This window comes from Zea mays, chromosome 5 (genome assembly GCF_902167145.1).
Source record: "Zea mays cultivar B73 chromosome 5, Zm-B73-REFERENCE-NAM-5.0, whole genome shotgun sequence".
In the NCBI taxonomy this organism is placed as follows: domain Eukaryota; kingdom Viridiplantae; phylum Streptophyta; class Magnoliopsida; order Poales; family Poaceae; genus Zea; species Zea mays.
The window spans coordinates 148666935-148690716 of record NC_050100.1 but is presented as its reverse complement, the minus strand read 5'-3'; the positions used below and the strand labels follow the sequence as shown (position 1 = coordinate 148690716).

Here is a 23782-nt window from a genome sequence, read left to right as displayed (position 1 = left end):
GATCTTGAGGGTGTCCCAGATCTGCTTGGCATTGTCCAAGCCGCTCACCTTATGGTACTCATCCCTGCACAATGAGGCCAGCAACACAGTAGTAGCTTGTGCGTTTTTATGAATTTGTTCATTGATAAACAAAGGGCTATCCGAGCTATCAAATTTCATTCCACTCTCTACTATCTCCCATATGCTAGGATGGAGAGAGAACAAGTGACTACGCATTTTGTGACTCCAAAATCCGTAGTCCTCTCCATCAAAATGAGGAGGTTTACCAAGTGGAATGGATAATAAATGAGCATTTGTACTTTGAGGAATACGAGAGTAATCAAAAGAAAAGTTCGAATTGACCGTTTTCTTTTTCTCGTAGTCGTCGTCGTCGTCCTTTTGGGAAGAGGAAGATTTGTCGCTGTCGTAGTAGACTATCTCCTTGATGCGCCTTGTCTTCTTCTTCTTCTCGTCTCTTCTTTTGTGGCTTGAGCCCGAGTCCGTAGGCTTGTCATCTTTCGACTAATTGAAGATAGACTCCTTCTCGCTGTTGTTGACCACCATCCCCTTTCCCTTAGGATCCATCTCTTCGGGCGAATAGTCCCTTCTTGAAGAGAACGGCTCCGATACCAATTGAGAGCACCTAGAGGGGGGGTGAATAGGTGATCCTGTAAAACTTGAAACTTAGGCCACAAAAACTTGGTTAAGAGTTAGCACAGTAATGCCAAGTGGCTAGAGGAGTCTCAACAAAACACAATAACCACAAAGATATCAATCACAGAGATGGCACAGTGGTTTATCCCGTGGTTCGGCCAAGACCAACGCTTGCCTACTCCATGTTGTGGCGTCCCAATGGACGAGGGTTGCAATCAACCCCTCTCAAGCAGTCCAAAGACCCACTTGAATACCATGGTGTTTTGCTTGCTTTACTATATCCCGTTTGCGAGGAATCTCCACACTTTGGAGCCTCTCGCCCTTACACTTGAAGTTCACAAAGAAGCACGGAGTAAGAGAGGGATAAGCAACACACTCAAGACAAGAAATCACAGCAACACCACGCACACAAGTCGCAACAAGAGCTCACAACACAACTCAATGAGTTCACAACTCGACTAGAGCTCTAATTGCTATTGCAAAGAATCAAAGGCGTGGAATCGATGTCTTAGTGCTTAGGAATGCTTAGAGGATGCTTGGTCTTCTCCTCCATGCGCCTAGGGGTCCCTTTTATAGCCCCAAGGCAGCTAGGAGCCGTTGAGAGCATTCCAGGAAGGCAAATCTTGCCTTCTGTCGCCTAGCGCACCGGACAGTCCGGTGCACACCGGACACTGTCCGGTGCAGATTTCTTTCCTTCTGTGGCGTAGTCGACCGTTGGCGCCTGGGAGCTGTTGGCGCACCGGACACTGTCCGATGCACACCGGATAGTCCGGTGCCCCCTCCCGACCGTTGGCTTGGCCACGTGTCTCGCGCGGATCGCGCAGCCGACCGTTGGCTCGGCCGACGGTTGGCTCACCGGACAGTCCGGTGCACACCGGACAATCCGGTGAATTATAGCCGTACGCCACCGATGAAATCCCGAGAGCAGCGAGTTCGCACGAGCCAGCCTGGTGCACCGGACACTGTCCGATGCACCACCGGACAGTTTGGTGCTCCCAGACTGAGCAGAGTCTTGGCTGCTCGAGCCAAGACATTTCCAATTGTTCTTTTCCTGTTTCCAGCACTTAGACACAATACATTAGTCTCTAAAACAATGTACTAAGTCTGAGAAACATACCTTTTGACATGATTTGCACTTTGTCCACCACATTGCATAGATCAACACAAAGGCACTTGCGTTGGCACTCAATCACCAAAATACTTAGAAATGGCCCAAGGGCACATTTCCCTTTCAAGTAGTCTAGGGAATGGAAAACCACAAGTGCGAAAACCCTAAGCCAAAGATATGGATGTAACAATAGCCCTACCACTCTATTTATAGAGGGTTATTACTACTTACTAAATTGACCCTATGTACATAAAGCCTATCCACTCCGCCGGGGGCGAAATGGACCAACTCCTAGGATATTGATCTGACAGCCATGCGCTCCACACAAAGTTGCTTCGCCTCGATGCACCCTCTGTGTTGATGCCATGTGTTGCCTCTAATTCCCGTCGAAACCACCATTGTCGAGTTTTGAGCCCCAAACTCAGCAAACACGTTGTCTATAGCGTGGGGTGGTTTTGAGGCTCAACCATCAAACCACCGTGAGAATCACACTGTGTGTGCATCCCCCCACACCCTAGACCTGTGTCCCGCCAGTCCTCGACCGCGTCGGCAACATGGCCCGCTCTGCCACATCTTCGCGTGAGTGCGTGTCCTAGGTGTCAGCCACCACGGCTACTCACTCGGCAACTCTAGTCCCTCGATCAAGTCCTAGCGCTCGTTCTTCACCGCTCCCGGTCCATCAGCACAAACCCGCATGACCTTCACCTTTGTTGTCGACCACCGTCCCTATGCTCCACACCTGCACACCACAAGCCAAACGATATGGTTGCACATACATAATCTCATGACTTTGTCAGTCCATGACTCGACCCAAGATGCTACCCATTGACAATCACTCATCATCAATCCAAACCACAAGGGACAAGTCAACCTTGTGTTCGCACCTTGAAGTGGTGATACGGGTGTTGGAGAATCTGCTACTAACGTAGATGGGGTGGCACTGCCACCATGTTGAATTTCAATAGGTGTGTGCTACCCTTTTTGATGGAGTACATCAGCGAAAAACGGTGCAGCAATAGCCTAAGGATCCTCGTCATCAGTGGCTTGATCTTCTTGTGGCCTAATGTCACTAATGGCATTTGGTTGATCCTCCTTTTCTACAACACTTGAATCAACTTACTCTAATTGAGAGCCATTAGATTCATCAAATGTTACATCTATAGTCAATTCAACTTAACCCACAAATTTTTTGATGACACGATAGGCATGCTCATTTGATCTATAACCAAGAAAAAAGCCTTCATCAACTTTATGTGCAAACTTAGAGGTTTAGGGCCTTTTGTTAAGAATAAAACACTTGCACTCGAACACTCTAATGTAAGATACCTTTAGTTTATTACATATGAGAAACTCGTATGAAATCTTCTTGTGTTTCTTGTGTAAGTAGTGACGGTTGATGGCATGAAAACTAGTGTTGATGGGCTCACACCAAAAGAGGTCCGAAGTTTTGTACTCATCTAGTATTGTCCTTGATATGTCAATTAGTGTTCTATTCTTCCTTTCTACTACACCATTTTATTGAAGGGTGTATGGAGTTGAGAACTCATGGTTGATGCCCTCATCATCAAGAAACTCTTCAACTTGGGTGTTCTTGAATTCGGTCCCATTGTTACTTCTCACTTTCTTGATTAGGAGATTGAATTTCTTTTGTGTCCTTCTAACAAAGGTCTTCACTTTAAATTGTACCTAGAACTTATCAAATACAAAGAATGCCCAAGTGAAACAGAAATAATCATCAACAATGATTAATCCATATTTGTTACCATCGAGACTAAGATAGGCAACCGATCCAAAGAGATCCATATGAATCAATACCAAAGGATGAGTAGTGGTCATTTTTCTCTTTGGTGGGTGAGGTAAGCCTAATTGCTTTCTGGCTTGGCAAGCGCTACAAATCCTATCTTTCTCAAATTCAACATTTGTAAGTCCAAGAATGTGATTATCTTTTAGAAGTTTGACCAAGTTCCTCATCCCAACATGAGCTAGTCGATGGTGTCATAGCCAGCCCATGCTAGATTTTTCCACTAAACGGGTCTCAAGCTTAGCCTTCCCTTTGTTAAAATAAACTAGGTAAAGCTTGTTCTTGAGGCAACCTATAAAGACAATAGAGAAATATCCATTCTAAAGACTTCTGCACCCTTATCCATAAAGAGACAATTGTACCCCATCTCACACAATTGAGAGATAGACAACAAATTGTAACTCAACGAATCAACATGCAAGACATTAGAAATTGAATGCTCAAGAGTTATAGCAACTTTATTAAGACCAATCATATCCCTCTTGGAGTTATCACCAAATATAATATTCTCATTGGAATTTGTTGTTGGGGAATATGAACTGAACATACTCCTTTCCTCAGTCATGTCATTTGTACATCCACTGTCAAGCACCCAACTTGGCCCACCATAGTATGACTGCAAAACAACTTTAGTTCCTTGATATAGATCCCCAAGTGCTCTTGGGGCCTTACATGTTAGTCACAATAATCTTAGGAACTCAAATGGAAGTGTGAAGATAAACATTTTTATCATTGCCAACATATTTGGCAATCACTTTTCGTTTATTATTGTTCTTCAGCACAAAACAAGAACTCAAACTTTGTTGAGGTTGTATGGGCCTTCGGTTGATAGGGACTAGTTGTTTGGAGTAGCCTAGATTGAATGATTTGGTTTCTGGATCTCATCCTTCAACTTAGACCTGCTTCTTAGGTTTGTCATGAGTAGAGAAAGAGTAGGTGACCTTCCCTTTTTATGTGCGGATGGCACTATCACCCTTCACATCGACACTATCGCCCTTGGCAGGATATGCCGCTCGGGGGTGCTTTTGTGCCACGGGCTGTGTGGGTTTCTATGTACCTATTTTTCTTATGCTCATAAACTAAACATATCCGTAGCCATTTATTACCTTTCTTCCATTAGTTTTGGCTTTTTTCATGTGCCCTAGTCCATCCTCGATGCAGAAAGAAGATAGGCAACAAAAGAAAGAAGAGAAGCCAAGACTGCAAGAAGAGAAGAGCAAGAAAAGAAAAGGAAACTTGAGGAGAAACTTCAGTGAAAAGAAGCAAGAAGAAACAAGAGAGAAGAAAGAGCCAAGAGAAGGGTAGAAAAAGAAAAGAAGGAGCATGATGCATCTTAGGCTTGTGTTGGGACAGAGGCCAAACTAGTCCTCGATCACCCATCAGGACAATTAAAGATAACCATTCAGGCTAACCCACTCTAAATGCAGAAATCAGGCAACAACTTCGAAGGTGCCAACTGGGGGCTAAGTCCGGTCAAACGAAGACCTGAGCTCTGCGAAGGCGTCAGGAGACGCAAAGGCCCAAGACTGTTCGACTCGATGAAAGATCTAAGACGAGTTCCTAGAGATGGCTATTTGTTGAGCACAAAAACGTCCTCGTGGATGGTCTGGCCTTAAGGCCGGACGGTCCGCGGTGGTGGCATGGATGGTCCGCGCGTGCGCAGAATCAGTTAGGGTTCCGAGTTTCTCGTGGAATTTGTTAGCTAAAACCGCAGGATTAACTCGGGAAACGACTTATAACGGGTCTAGACCTCACCCTTTATATAGATGAAGGGCTACGACCGATTTAACCCCCTACAATCGATCAAATCAAGTCTACTTCTCGTTTTTACCTTATGCATTAGGAGCAGTTCTAGTTTATCCCTAGTTTAGCCTCCCTCTACCTCAAATCTTCACCTCTATTTGGCTCTACGTCGACTAGAGGCGTCTTGGGTGGCCTACTGATGCCAAGACACACCCTACGATCTCTCCTCCCCGACGGGGTCCCTCCCGAGAGGTGAGATCTAGGTCCGCTACGAAGAAGAAGACCCTTTGTGCCATCGTGGATCGTCCAAGCCCCAGGCGTGGACCGTTCAGATGTACGCAGAGGAGGAGTCGCTCCTGCGCCAGTGGCGGACCGTCCGGCCCTGTGCCGTGGACCGTCTGCGCTTCCGCAGAGAGCACCATCAGGCGGTCCTTTCTAGTGTTTAGTGCCCGGATCGGCGCCAACACACTTTTTGGCAACTCCGCTGGGGACAAGTGTCTAGATTTATTAAAAACCATGCCCTCAAATGGCCGGTTCTAAAGATCACACCGATATCTCCCTAGATAATATCCTGAAACCGACTGTTGAAAGTCTGACGACTGATGAGCAACAACAATACGAGGACTACATGTGTCAAGCGAAGGAGAAATTCTTGTCACAATACATGGTGGATCGCTACCAGAAAGTTGTCAAACATGGAGAGACTGATGTCGCATCTCTTCTATCTTCGCTTCAAGTCCCCAACGTAAGTAAACTCGACGACATCCAATCTATTAAACAATATGTAGATCATCAGCAGAATCAAATGAAACAACATATTGGAGGGTTAGAAGAATTAATTAGAAAATTAACGCGTGTGTTGGAGAAGTCCGCTGATCCTAGTTTTCCATCATATGAAACTAGTAACATGATATCTATGTCTAATATATCGGCGACAAATGGGGATTCACAGCCCCAGCCATTATATGGTATGCCGATGAACTCATATCCAAGGCAAATACCACCACTGTCGTCCCTGCTTGACAGATCGGTGCCCCTGGACACGGTCAGACCATCCGAGCTTTTGCCCGGACAGTCCGGCCCTTACGCAGACCGTCCGGATTTCCCTGTCGGACAGTCCGGGACCGCTACCAGGGCTACAGTGTGGCAACCCAATAATAGCGAACACAACCGGTTAGTTCGGATGTACCACCAGACAGACCGGATACACATATGCAGAACCTACTATCGCACATTATGCACCAAATTATTACACACCACAGCAGCAGTATGTTCCGCCCCCTACATATTTAAACCACAGCACACCATACAATCACAGGCCGATCAATATTATCGATCGGTCACGGCAAGAAGGACGGCATAACAATGCCCGATCGAATGAGCCCCACAGTCTAGGGTACGGTGGTCTACCATCGGTCGCAATGGAGAAAATTAGGGAAGAGATGGCTGAACTATTTCGAGATAGGCTCAGAGTTAGTGTAGCTAGAGTGGGGCAATCATATCAAAAGCCATATGATCACCGGTTTGACACTGTCCCATATCCACAAGGGGCAAGGATACTGGAGTTTTCTAAGTTTTCTGGTGAAAATAGGAGAAGCACACACGAACATATAGGCCAGTTCCTAGCACACCTAGGCGAATTGGCGATGGGGAAGCATTTCGTGTTCGTTTATTTTCTTTATCCATTTATGGTATAGCTTTTGCATGGTACGCCGCCCTGACTCCTAATTCCATTAATTCCTGGAATGATTTAGAGAGTAAATTTCATGAACATTTCTTTTTCGGGAAATATGAATTAGGGCTAGCTGATTTAGCTTCAGTCCGACAGGGACGCGAAGAATCGGTTAACGATTATATCCGGAGGTTCCGGGACACTAGAAACTGATGCTTTCATATCCATGTCGTGGACAAAGAGCTAGCAGGGCTCGCTTTTAATGGGTTGCTATCCTACTTAAGAGACAAATTAGATGGGACCTAGTTCTTTTCAATAGCTCAGCTACATCAGCGGGCTTTAGCCTGTGAAAGCTGATTTAAAGAGACATCAAAATCGGTCGCCCGTAATATACATCTAGTAGAGTGTGATAGTTCAGATGGTGAATCCGCAAATGTATATACCGCTGAGTTTGTTTGGCCAACAAAGGCCAAATCTTCTGCATGTTCTTCCTTACAACCGGTTCAAAAGAATCGGTAAGAAGAGATTAAATTTACCTTTAGGGCTGATTTGGTGATCGGGGATCCCGAGTGGAAGAAATCCTCTTGCTATTCAAAATTGAATTGTAAGGGGATTCCTCCCCCATGGATCCCCTTGGGATCCCTAATCACCAAATTAACCCTTAATGTTGTCAAATGTGATAGGATATTTGACGAGCTACTAAAAATGGCAACATTAAATTGACTCATACTATTCCTCCTATGGATGAATTAAAGAGATGTGCTTATTGTAAGTGGCATAATTCTTTTTCCCATGCCACTAATGATTGTAATGTTTTTTCGTCGACAGATATAATTGGCCATAAATGAGGGCCAGTTGGCTTTTCAGGAGATGAATGTGGACACACAACCATTTCCTATCAATACAATATAACCCACATGCAAAAAGGTCTCGGTTCAGCCCGAAGAGGACGATAAAGGCAAAGGCGAAAACATCATCATTGGTGATCCTCGCACGTCAAATATATCACAAGAAGAGATTGCTCGGAAGGCTCCGGACAAGAAGACTAACAAGTCCGGAGGCGCCGGGGGGGCAGACTCAATTGAGGAGTCAAGCACGACAACCTGACCCGAGCATCGCAGACGGTCCGGCACCTATGTGCGGACGGTCCGGTGCTCAGACAGACAGTCTAGCTGACTTAGCCAGATAGTCCGCCCATGGCTAGAGGCGTCAGCGTCCACACAAAGCAAGGAAAGAAACGTAAGGGCAAATCACACATGGTCGGCTGGTCAAAATCGATCCTACTTTTGATCAGTTGCTCTCCAAATATGCTAGCAAGAAGGTCATTCTATGTGATCGGCCAACAAAGAAACCCCGGTCACTTGCTAAAACAAAACGGCCGAACAAAACGGCTCGAAAGGCGACGCAACAAGCATTACATATTCATCCTATGATGTCAGGATGCTTTCCACCCGCCTACTCATCATTGATATATTGTCCTATTCAAGTATAGAATGGTACGACGATGAACCCATGGTATATGTGTACTCCCTTTGTCTATTCAGGCTAGGGGGAACCTCCATTCTATTCGTTTTGATCCATTGATCAAATGGTCACGACCGAGAAAGATGCAATCCTAAACGACCTTTATGCATTGGGGCTCTACTGAATGATCACCATATTGGATTGAAAAAGTCGGAGACTTGCATTAGGCTTAGTTCATATGCTTTTGGTTCGTCAACCTCCAACAAAAGGCAGGGGGCATATGTTGAGCACAAAAACGTCCTCGCAGGTGGTCCGTCCTTGAGGCCGGACGGTCTGCGGTGGTGGCCCGGATGGTTCGCATGTGCGCAGAATCAGTTAGGGTTCTGAGTTTCTCGCGAAATTTGTTAGCTAAAACCGTGGGATTAGCTCAGGAAACGACTTGTAACGGGCCCAGACCTCCCCTTTATATAGATGAAGGGCTACAGCCGATCGAACACCCCACAATCGATCAAATCAAGTCTACTTCTCGTTTTTAGCTTATGCGTTAGGAGTAGTTCTATTTTAGCCCTAGTTTAGCCTCCCTCTACCTCAAATCTTCACCTCTCTTCTGCTCTACGTCGACTAGAGGCGTATTAGGTGGTCTGCCGACACCAAGACACATCCTACGTCTCTCCTCCGCGACGGGGTCCCTTCCGGGTGGCGAGATTTAGGTCCGCTGCAAAGAAGACCCTGTTGGGGACTTGTTCTCAAATGCTAAGAGTTAAGAACAAGGCAACATAAAAAATGTCAATCGTTAATGTCCTTCGTCCTCCGAAGCATTATTTCCCTTAGGACGTAATGACTTGCGGACGAAGGTTATGAAGGACATACCTTCATAAATTCATCAAACAATGACGAAGGACGAAATATAAAGAATGTAAAAGAAAACATGAACAATCATTTATTATTATTGAGCATAAACAAAAATATTATTGAACTGCAAGTGTACCTTCAATCGGAAGGAAATGACAATACAAGCGTGACGCAAAAAGGAAATGCCAAGTCAACGTGAACAGTACGGGGATACTGTTCACCTATTTATAGACACGGGACACAGCCCTTACAAAATTACATTCATGCCCTTTACATTTGATAATAACTATATAGTAGTCTATCGAGGTCTGAATAGCCTTTTCATCTTTAAGTCGGTTCCACTCTTTGCTGTTACGCCGAAGCTTTCCTGCTCGCACCTTCGGCTCTGTATCAACCTTCGTATTATTCCGGTCTACTGCAATGCCGATTTTTAGTCCGAGGGTACCTGTTCACACATTGTACTACAGAAATACTGTTAAATCCTGTTTTTGAGGACCTTCGGACGCCGAAGGTCCCCAACAGTAGCCCCTCGCAATATTAATTTGTTTGAAATAATAAATTTAGATTGCGATATGGACGAAGGCTTTACGCCGAAGGTCCGAAAAAACACCTTCCCTTTGCTAGAATAGCAACATTCGATGACAAGTGGGGTCCTTCAGCTTTCAACGCACCGAGCATATAAATACGGCCATACCGCAAACTCATTTTGCACGCTTTCTGGCCAACCACTCCCGCTTACTCAATTTTCAGCTCTTGTGCACTGTGATTTGCTAAGCTTTTAGTTTTTGAAGCTTCGGATTTGAAAACAGTTTTTTAGCGTTTCCGAAGATGTCTGAAGCTGCTAAGAAGGCTGCTGCTGAGATGAAGCTGAGTCTTGATGAAGAGAAGAACTTGGGGTTTCTTATAGCGATGTCGAAAACCAACACAGAAAAAATCACCAAGGAGATTTTGGAAGGTCTGTCTGAAGATACTGGTGACAGTGAAAGTTATGATGTGGACAGCGGTGGCGAAGACTCCGAAGATCGTCCCTGGCGACCAAGCCATTCAGTTTATGGTAGATCAACTATCAAAGAGAATCATCTTGTTAACATGAGAGGAAGGTATTTCCGGGATCTGTCCGTTGTGAGGGCCGACAAAGGGGAGAAGACTTGTCCACACCCTGAAGAGAATGAAGTCGTAGTGTTCCGAAGTTTTTTGAAGGCTGGACTGCGATTGCCCTTGAGCAGCTTCGTCGTGGAGGTGCTGAAGATTTTTGAAGTCTATCTTCACCAACTTACCCCCGAGGCAATCATAAGGCTGAACATCTTCGTGTGGGCCGTGCGAAGCCAAGGTCTGGAGCCTGATGCAAAAAGTTTCTGCAATATGCACGAATTATCATACGAAACAATACCTTGGGGTAAGGAACAATATCACAATAACTTTGGCTGCTACAATTTTGTTTCTCGGTCTGGGTCAAGCTGCCCCGTGCCAACTTTTCGGAAGAAATGGCCCAGCGGCTGGATGACAGAATGGTTCTATGTAAAAAATGATCTGAAAGCACGAGAAGACATCAAAGGTATAATTATGCGTCCTATTTGGCAAAGCTTCGGCCTTCGCAGGCCGAAGGTTGAAATAAATGAAGCTGCCGAAGAATGCCAGAGAGCCTTCGGCGTTGTCTGCTCTTTTATAGGAACAAGGGACTTAGTACAAGAGCATATCGCCTTCAAGGTGTGGCCGCTTGCGGAGAAATGGGAAATGCCACAAGAAACCATTAAAGGGGCCAACGAAGGTGGACTTATCAGATTTAAGTACACTTTTAAATTTGGAGATAAATTTATTGAGCCAGATGATGAGTGGTTGAAAAGCATTGACAATTTAAGTGATGAGCTGCTTGGGACCTACTCGAAGGCCGAAGATACTGCAATGTCAGCAGCCTTCGGAGGCCGAAAAAAGAAGAGACTGAATCGGGTATTTGATGCCATCGGGTTTGTCTACCCTGACTACTGCTATCCCATTCGAAGGCAGAAGAGAAAAAACACAACCTCTGCAAAAGAAGAAGCTGCAACTGCTCCTAGCGAGCCAGAACCGAAAAGAAAGAAGATAAAGGTTCTTACGCATCGGCCGCGTTATATTGAACCAGCTTCGGTGCCCGAGTTTACCGGAGAAACTTCTTCGGCCACCGAAGCTGAAAAACCAACCGAGCCGGCCTTGTTGCCAGAAATCGCAGAAACGGCCGAAGTGCCAACAAAGGTAGAATTGGAACAATCAAACATTTTGTTGTCAGAAACAAAAGAGAAAACCAAAGCGCCGTCCACAGAAAAAATTGAAGAGGTAAAAGAAGCAACTGAGGGCTCCAAAACATCCGGAGTTTTGAGTCCTGCAGCAAACGTTGAGACAGTAAAGAATCAAAAAGTGCCAGCCATGACTCCGAAAAGAAAGAGGATGGCTAATGTGCTAGATGTACTAGAAACAATCAAATCTTCAAGCACACCTCCGAAGAAGGCTGCTGCCACTCTTGAAGCAGCGACTGAAATTTCTGGCTCTACAGCTCCAGAGCAAGAGACTGAAGCCGAAGCTGTGCCCTCAGAGCCCGCAAAGATAAAACCCTTGGAAAGTGAGGCCGAAAAAATAACAAAGCCAACTTTTGTTGAAGAAACTGGTGTTGTTACCCCCGAAGCATCCCCCAAAATTCGTGATTATATTCTCCGTCATGCTTCGGGGAAAAAATTAACAGAAAAAGAAGAACAAGAGGCCCAGCACTATGCCCAAAAACTGAAGTATCCAAAGGGGGCGTTAATATTTAATGGCAGTGGAGAAGAAGACTTCTTGTATTGTCTTCCCGACAGCAAGGAGATTTCTGTCTGCCGGGAGATGAGCAAGAGCTTCGGATTCCCGACTTTAGAAGACGGGCTCTCGGTGCTGTCGAAGAACGATCTGGCCGACAGCCTGGCTTACAATAGTTTAAAGGTGCGACAAATGAAATTTTTGTATTTTTCGTTGAGTCCAAAATTTTTCGTTTGTTAAAACTTATTGACACACACATATTTCTTTTTGCAGGGCCTGATACTTAGCAATGCCCTCAGGGCACAGAAAGATGCTGAAGACGAAAGTTGTACTATAGCCCTGAGCAACCTTCGTTCCGAAGTAATTGAACTGAGGAACGAAGGTCTCGAAAAAGACAAAATATTATACTCATTGATAAATAAAATAAAGGAGGACGAAGCTGCTTTTAAAAGTCAAGCGGAAGCTCAGAAACGCGAAATTGAAGACCTTCGGAAGCAACTGGCCAGAGCCAAGGAAGAACGCATACTTGAAGAAACAAAGCGTGAACTCAGCGATCAATGGGCAGATCACCTAGAAGTGACTGTTGAAGAGCTTCGTTCGTCCAAAAAGAGATGCTACAACAAATCTATAGATTGTGTTAAGAAATTAAAGGCTAGCTTCGCCAAGGTCGGCGCATTCTCAAGTGAGGAAAACTTTTCGAGGGGCAATCCCGAAGGTGTCATTGAATGGATTGACCACGAAGCTGAAGCCTTCGAAGAAATTTTAAATAGCCGAGGAGATATAGGTGCCTTCTCTGGCGCCAGAGGGATTGCCACCATCTTAGAGAAGAAGGGCTGCGAACATGTAAAAATTTTAGCACAGTCCGAAGCTGCCTTGTCTTTTGAAGATACAAGAGATCCTTCGGCCGAAGCTAGCATAATTGGTGGAAAGTTTTTTACCGATATCTGGGACAATGGTGGCCGAGAAATGGCCGGAGAAATTATTCGAAGAAGTGAGAAGGGCATCCACGATGCTAGAGAAGTAGCTGAGGCTACTGAAAAGAGCGCAGAGGCCGAAGGTCAATTAGGTACTAAATAATAGTTTTTATCGTGTAATCTTAGGCTTTAAGATTTGTTTGCGATTTGTAATAGCAATGTAGCAGTGTCCTGTCCTTCCTCAGATCCTACTGAAGTATCTCCGGGTGCTCGGCCTAGGGGTGATGATGAAATTAAAAAGATGGCTGAAGCTATTATGGATGAAGTTGTCGACCGATTGTTGAACGAAGCTGCAGAAGTGGTACTTAGGGAAGACTAAATGCTATTGTAAAAACATTTTAAATGTAACATGTGTAATATCTTGTAATCCTGTATGAAATATATTTGTTTTATTTTTCTTTATGGTTCAATTCTTTACGATGCATGAAACTTTACATACGTACCGTTTTTGAGTCTTTGGCGAAAAAACACCTTCCCTTCTTTTCATGCTTCGTGAAGAAGAATTACCATTTATCACAACAATATCCGAAGTATCCTGAAAAGTGTTGAAGCTTCGTAGCAACATTCTTCAAAGCTATGCTTCAGAGATCAATATTGTTTCTCCTTGTGACTTGGCATGATTTGCCCCTTTTTCAAAGTGTTTTCCCGAAGATTGATACCATATCTCTTTCTTATGCCACATGCAGTATGATGTATGATGCTTATGTTATGCAAAAATGATGTGATGATGTTATGCTATATAAGGTGATAGTCCGAAGGTACACGCATATCTGTGCGATAAAACACAATCTTTTTGTGAATCAGCGTTGACTTTTCGCTATAAGCCTCCCTTAGGAGCTTCTTCGCCTTTTACTTAGGCGGTATCAGCGTTGACTTTTCGCTGTAAGCTCTGCATTCCCTTAGGAACGTCTTTGGAGCTTCTTCGCCTTTTACTTAGGCGGTATCAGCGTTGACTTTTCGCTGTATGCTCTGCATTCCTTTTGGAACGACTTTGGAGCAGAAAACTTACACTGCGCTCCCTTCGGAGCGGCTTTTTGGTGACTTCGTCAAACTTACTCTGCGTTCGTTAGAACGACTTTTTGTTGCTTCGAAAAATTTTTGATAGTTCGAGGGTCCTTCTTATTATCACAAGTCTTTGAACTTCGATCAATTTAAGCCTGTGGAGAAAACAACATATTTTTTTGTAGGAATCAACAAAACTAATTACACGAAGCCTAAACAATGTCCTTTATTACAGAAAATAAAACTGAATGAAAAAGATTGCTATTAAGGTAGGATATTCGTCAATAGATGTGCTTAGACTCTGGCACAGTGCTATTGACTGTACGAGCTTCGGACTGCTCTCTGAAGTCCCTCTGGTGTGGGGTATACTGGCTCCCTTCTGGCTGCTGGCCTTGCTGCAACGGAGGTGGAAGCGGAGGCTGTTGCCAGGAAGCTTGAGGCTGGCTCGCCGAAGCAACAGAAACTGCAGGATGATTACCCACATATTCTGGGATGTAGGGCGAATGATACGAAGCTGTATGCATGACCTGCTTCGGCTGAGCCTGTTGTGCTGCCGCTTCAGCTATTTCCTTTTGCTTCTGAATAGTAACATGGCACATCCTGGTAGTATGGCCTTTGTTCTCACCGCAGAATAAGCAAAAGATTCTTCTAGGTTGATCGCCAAATCTTCCTCCGAAGCCCCTGGCTCCTCTACCTCTTGGAGCTGGTGGTCGGAAGGAGCTTTGCTGTTGTCCAGAAGCCTGTGAGGAGCATTGTGGCCTTTGCTGTTGGCTTCCTCTGTCATCATTTTGTGTAGAATTGTGAATTGATCTCACATGCCTTGGGTAAAACCTCCCTCCGAAGCCCCTGGTCATTTCAGAAAACCTGAAAGCCTCCTCCCTTCTTTGGCGAAAATCATTGTCGGCCCGAATGTATTCATCCATTTTCTGGAGAAGCTTCTCCAAAGTTTGAGGAGGCTTCCTGGCGAAGTACTGAGCTGACGGACCTGGCCGAAGCCCCTTGATCATGGCCTCGATGACAATTTCATTGGGCACCGTTGGTGCCTGTGCCCTCAAACGCAAGAACCTTCGGACATATGCCTGAAGGTATTCTTCGTGATCCTGAGTACACTGGAACAGAGCCTGAGCAGTGACCGGCTTCGTCTGAAATCCTTGAAAGCTGGTTAACAACAAATCCTTCAGCTTCTGCCATGAAGTGATCGTTCCTGGTCGAAGGGAGGAATACCAGGTTTGAGCAACACTTCTGACAGCCATAACGAAAGATTTGGCCATGACTGAAGCATTGCCACCATACGAAGACACTGTTGCTTCGTAGCTCATCAAAAACTGCTTCGGGTCTGAGTGGCCATCGAATACGGGGAGCTGAGGCGGCTTGTAGGACAGAGGCCAAGGTGTAGCCTGCAACTCAGCGGACAGGGGAGAAGCATCATCAAAAACAAAATTCCCATGATGGAAATTGTCATACCAGTCATCTTCGTTGGGAAAACCCTCCTGATGAAGATCTTGATGCTGAGGCCTTCGGTGTTGCTCATCCTGAGCAAGATGACGAACTTCTTCAGAGGCTTCGTCTATCTGCCTCTGCAGTTCAGCCAGCCTGGCCATCTTCTCCTTCTTGCGTTGAACCTGCTGCTGAAGGATTTCCAGATTTTGAATCTCCTGATCTAGATCATCCTCCGGAGGTGTTGGACTGGTAGCCTTCCTCTTCTGGCTTCGTGCCTCTCTAAGAGAAAGGACGTCTTGATTGGGGTCCAGCGGCTGTAGCGTGCCAGCCCCTGGTGCTGAAGTCTTCTTCGGCGGCATGACGAAGGTGATGCTTGCCGAAGGTGTTGAAAAGCTCAAGAAATGGAAGTGAGTTCACCGGAGGTGGGCGCCAATGTTGGGGACTTGTTCTCAAATGCTAAGAGTTAAGAACAAGGCAACATAAAAAATGTCAATCGTTAATGTCCTTCGTCCTCCGAAGCATTATTTCCCTTAGGACGTAATGACTTGCGGACGAAGGTTATGAAGGACATACCTTCATAAATTCATCAAACAATGACGAAGGACGAAATATAAAGAATGTAAAAGAAAACATGAACAATCATTTATTATTATTGAGCATAAACAAAAATATTATTGAACTGCAAGTGTACCTTCAATCGGAAGGAAATGACAATACAAGCGTGACGCAAAAAGGAAATGCCAAGTCAACGTGAACAGTACGGGGATACTGTTCACCTATTTATAGACACGGGACACAGCCCTTACAAAATTACATTCATGCCCTTTACATTTGATAATAACTATATAGTAGTCTATCGAGGTCTGAATAGCCTTTTCATCTTTAAGTCGGTTCCACTCTTTGCTGTTACGCCGAAGCTTTCCTGCTCGCACCTTCGGCTCTGTATCAACCTTCGTATTATTCCGGTCTACTGCAATGCCGATTTTTAGTCCGAGGGTACCTGTTCACACATTGTACTACAGAAATACTGTTAAATCCTGTTTTTGAGGACCTTCGGACGCCGAAGGTCCCCAACAGACCCACTGCGCCATCCTGGGCCGTCCGGACGTACGTAGAGGAGTCGCTCCTGCGCCAGATCGCGGATCGTCCGGCCTTGTGCTACGGACCGTCCGCGCTTCTGCAGAGAGCACCACCAAACTATCCTAAACTATCCTTTCTAGTGTTTGGCGCCCGGATCGACGCTAACAGCTATTGAAGACCCTGTCCTCGAAGCGAAGACCAACGTGAGAAGGCACCATGATGGGGGCTCGAAATGAGAGCCTCTGACCCTGAAGCGAAAGCCCTCAGTACCCATACTTGAAGGCAGGTCCCAACAGAGGAAGATAGGTGGGCCTCCTCTTTCAGTCACTTGACACGTGTGTCGTGTGGTAGGTCCAGTTTATGGTGGTTACTGTTCTGTAGTCCGTTGTACAGTAAACATTATTAGTCTAAATGGTTATGCTAATAATCAGATACCAAAACACTTCAATTAAATAGGTACCGGTCTATTTTCAAGCGCTGTTCGTTTTGAATTTCAACCTGCCAGTACCGTGATTATTGACCGGACCATAGAGCCAGTGTGAACCCAAGAAACCTTTACAAGGAACAAAACAACGGCACTATAAAATGTCGTTGAGACAGAAAACTGAGCGTATCACGGTGTCGGCGTCGCGAAAAAAATAAAGCGAATAAATGGCGGCCTACTAACGAACAGAATCAATCGCCAATGGACCACGCCACTGCCAGTAGGCTGTAGCCCACAGAATCCATTCGCCCTCACCGGTCTTTTATTCCCCCAATTATATATACCTTTGTTGGCTCTTCTGCCTTTGCACTAGATGCATGCCATCCGATGAAAAATCTAAGATGACAATTCACTCAGGATTAGATCATAACAAAGAAGTTAAGGAACTCATAGCAACGGAAGTGGTACAACAACCATTCAGAAATCTAAGATGACAATTCACTCAGGATTAGATCATAACAAAAAAGTTAAAGAACTCATAGCAACGGAAGTGGTACAACAACCATTCAGAAATCTAAGATGACAATTCACTCAGGATTAGATCATAACAAAGAAGTTAAGAACTCATAGCAACGGAAGTGGTACAACCATTCAGAATTAACACTTCCTTGCAGGAAGATGCTGGAAACAATTCCCGATCAGCACGACTGACAATGAAAACAAGAATTTGTTTGCAACAGGACGGAATGTGATTGGAATGAGTCGATCGGTAACATAGCAAGATGTATTTTTTTCATTAATAACATTTACACGAAGGATTGCGGACTGATAACAGGCGATGTGGAACACTTACAGGCGAACTACAACATTTAACGTTGGAGAAAGTAATACAATACCAGGGATTGAATTCCTTCAATAGCTTAACAATACACCAACCCACTTCCCCTCACACTGCTTAAGTAAAATCAGATTTTGCATTAAAACAGGCGGCAAAAGGCTGGCTGCACGAACATACCGCCTCTCCTTATGCAACACATTGGCGCCAGCTCGTGTTTGGCTTTCCAATAATGGTCAGATTCTACACCTTGAATTGCCTATGGCACAACGAAGAATCAGAAAGAGCAAGGTTTAAACACCATAGAGCCTTCGCCTATGGTCCAGCGGTGGGCAATAAAGTGAGCCCAAGATGCCGCCTAGCATGGTCTGGGATCAGCCTGTTGATGAGCTCCGGGGAGGCATTTGCTAGCTGCAAATTAATAGGCAAAAATGTTGGTATCTCACTTATATACAGACATTTACGTTTAGCTGTTTTGTGACATTGTGGAATGCATGCTGGAATTACCAATTGCAACTACAGTTCCCCACATGCTTTGGTTTGTTAATAGTAAAGCACATGCAAAGCATTAATCTGTATCAGTCTCGAAACTACTACTTACTTCCTGTTTAAAGTTGAACAGTGGAGGAAATGGCCGTCCATTTGGCAACCTCGCATGTGGCTCTCGCAACTCATCAAAGAATGGATGTGCACACGCTTCAAGCTGCAAGAGCTACCAAAATTAGCAATAAAATCACAGCAGGAGTTGGTTAGGCTAGGCATCTCAGACTTGATGGTTGATGCATTACAACATTGTCCTCTTAAAGAAGACACTCTAAGTCCTGTTATGCAAGTCCAGTAATTTCATTTCCAAGGAGAGAATTTCACAAGGAATTACAGTGCTGAATTGAAATCCAGCTAAGAGCAGTATACGCTTCCAACTCTGTCAATGCTAACAGCCTCCTGACTTCTTGAGTCTTGACAAAGGTAGTCCAGATAAGGCAATATAAGACCTTCATGGTCCCTTTTTAACAGTTGGGGCTTACAGAGAAGTCCATTTTGGCTGGGTATAAAGAGAAGCATTGTCTTGCTACGGAGGATATCAGGTAAAGGCTTGTACATCATTTATGAGAATAGAAAGGAAAATGATATGGCACCATCATATCCAATCATCGGCAGTTATATAAATTTAACAGCTAAAATTGAAGCGACGGGTCGACATGACCAACCAACTAGGAAAAAACAATTATTGTCATATCTAAGCTTTGCAATCATTAATAGGCTTCTTTAGTTGACTAGAATCAGTCAAATAGGCAGAAAATACTCACAGCAGTGCATCTTAGATTTGGTGAGTACTGGAGCAAACGTGAAGCGAGATCTATAGCTTCTGGAGGCATCCGCTTGTGGAAAATCTGCAACAGTAAAGGTATTTTCGTTTTAAGTTATGTATCATTGAATAACGTGATAAATAAATTTTGCATACCTTGTGCCATGGGTGAGCTTTGATCTGAGGAAATCTAAACTCGGTGTAGTTTGGATTCATACAACGGATTTCCTCACGTGTTGGAGTACCAAGAACCTGTCAGCAAAGCAAATCCATTCAATACATGGAAATAGAAAAACCCTACTTAACACATTTCTTTAGAACTAATATAGTGCAGTCAGCAGAACAACCAAGTACCTTTATTATCTCAACAAGTTGATCCACAGCACTTTCGCCAGGGAAGAGAGGCTGATAAAATCATTTTAACAAAAATGTGTTTAGTTCTAAGTTTGCTGCCCAGATGGATATGTAAATGTAACCACAGGAAATCTGTGGGAAAAACAGAGAAGATAAACTAACCTGGCCAAGAAGCAGCTCAGCAAGAACACATCCAGCTGACCAAATATCAATTGATGTTGTGTACTCGGTTGCCCCAAATATGAGCTCTGGAGCACGGTAATAACGTGAGCATATATATGAAATGTTTGCTTCACCTTTGACCTGATCAAATTGTGAATTAACTAGAATTAAAATGAGTAAAATATATATTCCATATATCCAGAAACTTGAAAAGCAACAAAACTATGCTACACAAAGCGAAAGGGCCTTTAGTTGAGTTGGTTAGGTGGTCTGAGTAGCACTCTTCAGGTCCCGAGTCCGAATCCCAGTGGGAGCGAATTTCAAGCTGAGCTTAAAAAAGGTCACCTAACTAATAAGTGATGAACTATGTTAATTTGGTGTTGAATTGATGTGGTATGTGAAATTGTGAGTATAATTACTCTTTTATAGTGTTAAATTGGTCTAGAATTAATTATCAATTAATTATATTGTTGTGTATATATATGCATATTGTTTTTTTTTTGTTGTGGCTCACGAGCTAAACGAGCCAGCTCGAGCTCGCAAACGAGCCGAGCCGAGCTAGCTGACGAGATGGATTGGGTTATGGGGGCGGATCCTCGTGTAGGGACTGGGAGGGCTCAAAGCACGAGTAAAAATCTAGCCTATAGAAGGCAGACCCTTATAATGCACGGGAGCCAGCTTTCATGATCTTTCTCGGTCGGGGCTCCGATTGAGCTTCTTAATATAATACCGTGGAGGCGGTCTTTCCCCTACCGACGGAGTTTTTTTTGTTACACAAATAGGCTCGCATTAAAGAGGCAGCAAAAGAGGAGGCAGTCCAAGTGGAACACTGGATTCTTCTCTCATCCCTTTTGTGCCACTTAAGCACATACTTAAATTGGAGTGCACAGATCCTCATAAAGGAATTTCATCTATTTAGTGGTATGTAAAGAATTCTCAATAAAAACTTTTACAATAACAAAAAGAAGCTACTTCATCACTAAAAAACGATGTATGCAAATCAAACTGCATTGTTATGCCTTCTATAGAACAATCAATGACAACAAAGCCTTTTAGTCCCAAACAAGTTGGGATAGGCTAGAGTTGAACCAACAAAAGCCACAAATCAAGGTTCAACCATGTGGATAGTTGTTTTCCATTTGCTCCTATTCTAGACTAAATCTTTAGATATATTCCGTCCTTTTAAGTCTCCTTTCGTTGTTCCTTCCCATGTCAACTTCGGCCTTCTCCTACCTCTCTTCTTATTACTATCGTGTCTTACGATTCACTACACACGGGTGTCTCTAGAGGTCTCGGTTGGACACGTCCAAACCATTTCAATTGGTGTTGGATAAGTTTTTCTTCAATTGGTGCTACCCCGGTCCTATCACCTATCACGTATATCATAGTTTATGGACTCGATCCTTCTTGTATGGCCACAAATCAAACGCAACATACACATTTTCACAACACTTATCTATTGAACATGACATCTTTTTGTAGGCCAACATCCTGCACTATTCAACATAGCAACTTAGCAAGTATAATTGTCGTCCTATAAAACTTGCATTTTAGCTTTTGTAGTACCCTCTTATCGTATAGAACACTAAATACTTGGCGCCACCTCCTCCACCCTACTTTGATTCTATGGTTAACATATTCATCAATATCTCCATCTCTTTGTAGCATTAACCCTAAATACCAAAAGTCATCCTTCCTGCCACTACTTAACCTTCCAAACAAACATCTTCTTCCTCATGTGTAGTAGTGCTGAAGTTACATCTCATGTATTCGGTTTTAGTTCTACTAAGTCTAAAACTTTTAGACTCTAGAGTCTTCTGCCACAACTCTAGATTGTTATTTACTCCTGCCCAACTTTCATCAATTAGTACTACATCGTCCAAAAATATGATACTATCTGTAGAAAAGCTACAGGACTTGCATTAACTTACCAACATTTTGGCACTCCCAAAATCACATATCTTCACTTGGTGAGTCAATGGATCAACCTATAATGAATGAACTGACTATCAGATTCAGATTAACTATGAACTAAGATATTGTGACACCAAATTATAAAATATGGACATACCAAAAGATTCTGTGGTTTCACATCCCTGTGGCAAACACCAGGTACTGTGTGAATATAGGCTAAACCTCGAAATATCTGCATAAAAGGACCAAGGAAAAAAATAAAATCACATCCAATCTACTGTAAATTTAACAGTAAGCAGTAGCAGAAGTTTCCAAAAGAGTATAAATGACTTCTTACCTGGTAGGTATATAATTTAACATAAATAAGCGGCATCCTCTGGTTCATATTGCTGTAGTGCTTCAGCACACGATGTAGTGACTCAGGAACAAACTCCATCACTAAGTTAAGAAAAAGTTCATCTCTGCTTGTGGTGGAGAAGAAACAATGCTTCAAGGAAACAGCATTGCAGTGATCCATGGATCGCATGATTTGCAGCTCCCTGTTCTTGTAGCGCTTGTCCTGCAAAACCTTCTTGATAGCAACAGTCTCACCAGTCTCCAGACATTTTGCCTAAATGTAGAAGCAGACAATACCATTAGGTAACAAAAAAAATCTTAGGAAGGTTTATAGCAAAGCAACCATCACTGTACCTGGAAGACGATTCCGAATGATCCAGTTCCCACAACTCTCTCTGCCATGTAGCTGATAGTCTAAGAAGGAGAAAAGCACATGACCCAAGTTAGGAAAGATATAGCTGTATGCCTAACATTTGATAATGTCCTATAACTTTTGGTCCCCTAAAAATTACCTTTTTAGGCTCTCCATTCTTCCCTCCAATGGTTGTTGAGATTATATGACCCGTGACTGGATCATTCCCTTCAATCATAGAACCAGCATGCTGTTACAGAGTAAAATCCATAAGAAAAGGTGGTAGCACATAGCCGAAACATGGTATCCATGTTTAAAATGCTGAGGACTGGGGCACAAGATAGTAGAATTGGGGAGTAAAGCCACCAAAGTACCGAACTATTGCTAATTTACATAAACTAAGCTTGCTAGAAATGGAAACTCAACAATTCAGAAAATCCTTATCCTCAAACAAAACCGAAATCGCCACAAGACAAAACATACATCGCAAACCTGCTAGCCACACCATGGCTTGAACAGGAGAGCGAGATTAACTGCCATAAAAATCTAAAAAAGAATTACCTAGTTTAATTCCCCATTTGGAACACAGTTGTGATCACGTAGTACACCAGTATGCAAAGGCGACCCAAGCCGGCATGCTAAAGCCAACCGGTATGGAGGAAGCATGGGGCGGCTACAAGCTTGCATAGCGCGCACGCAAGGACCAGGAAGGCAGTGCATCTCCTCCCCGCTAAGCAACGTTCCTTCTTCTCCCACGAGAAAATCGCGCAGCAGGGGCACGTAGCTAGACCTAGCCTCGCCTCGCGCGCCGCAGATCTACGGAAGGTCAAACGAGGGAACCAGTGAACCACCAAGCACGACGCCGGGGCCGGAGCGGAGAGATCCGGTAGGCCTGCGCGACCGCTCCGGGACGCCGGAGCCACACGCCAGCGGCGGAAAAGGGGGAGAAACCCGCTCACCTTGGCGTCCGCGGGGCCGTGTGCGGCCGCAGCGGGGAGCGGCTGGTCCACCTGCATCTGGTCCGCGGCGCCGGCGGCGTGGGCCCCACCCGGCATGGCTGCCATGTGGTGGGTGGGGCTGCTGGCGGAGACGACGCGGAAATGAACCTCCTCTTCTCGTAGTGTCCTGTTCTCTCTTGGCGCCTCGGTCTCTCCTCGGTGAGGAGGGAGGTTGGTGAGGCGGCTGGGCTAGGAAGGCAGCGCCATGGAACCCGCCCCGAACCTCCTTTTTCGCCTTGTTTTTCCTTCCTGTCCTCCGCCAGACCGCCACCCACTACGCTGCTACGAGAATGAGGAATTTTGTAGGCAAGGACAGGAGAATTTCGAGAATACCGTACCGGTGTCGTTAGCGCTGCAAGAGTTTTACACATGGGTCCCTATATGTCTGTATCTGTAATTTGAGGAGTATGGTATGGAAGAATGAGATTTGGCAGTGGAGGAGGCCGGATGTGGACATGGTCAATGTGTCAGTCCGGCTGGCACTTGAATCTCCCCTTGCAAAACGGCTTTCCACCGGAGATGGAAATGGGTTAGATCATCTCCATACTCGTACCATATTTAAATTACAA

At 44.5% G+C, this 23782-nt stretch overlaps 1 protein-coding gene across 2 annotated transcripts; it reads right to left on the bottom strand.

The window, feature by feature from the left end:
* Nucleotides 1-17691: 17691 nt before the first annotated feature.
* Nucleotides 17692-23488, bottom strand: LOC100283610 (shaggy-related protein kinase eta). Of its 2 annotated transcripts, none has more exons than NM_001156511.2 (12): nt 23175-23488; nt 22376-22465; nt 22218-22277; nt 21865-22137; nt 21685-21759; nt 21545-21601; nt 19614-19754; nt 19452-19502; nt 19254-19349; nt 19099-19182; nt 18393-18494; nt 17692-18202 (listed from the first exon to the last, which is right to left on the bottom strand). In NM_001156511.2, exons 1-12 carry the CDS (start codon nt 23277-23279, stop codon nt 18107-18109), a joined length of 1230 nt encoding a protein of 409 aa, NP_001149983.2. In that variant the 5' UTR covers nt 23280-23488; the 3' UTR covers nt 17692-18106. The 2 variants fall into 2 exon arrangements, with proteins under 2 accessions (NP_001149983.2, XP_020408962.1); XM_020553373.3 differs by lacking the exon at nt 23175-23488 and adding an exon at nt 22777-23138 and having other exon boundaries at nt 17706-18202.
* Between the last annotated feature and the right edge of the window lie 294 nt (nt 23489-23782).

Bases quoted from the DNA above. Each gene is read 5' to 3' on its own strand.
- LOC100283610 (NM_001156511.2), bottom strand. From the start codon at position 23,279: ATGGCAGCCATGCCGGGTGGGGCCCACGCCGCCGGCGCCGCGGACCAG. The intron at 22,138-22,217 runs GTACAGTGATGG...TTCTACATTTAG, and splicing joins CATTCGGAATCGTCTTCCAG to GCAAAATGTCTGGAGACTGG. The intron at 18,495-19,098 runs GTGAGTATTTTC...TAGCTCTTGCAG, and splicing joins CAAATCTAAGATGCACTGCT to CTTGAAGCGTGTGCACATCC.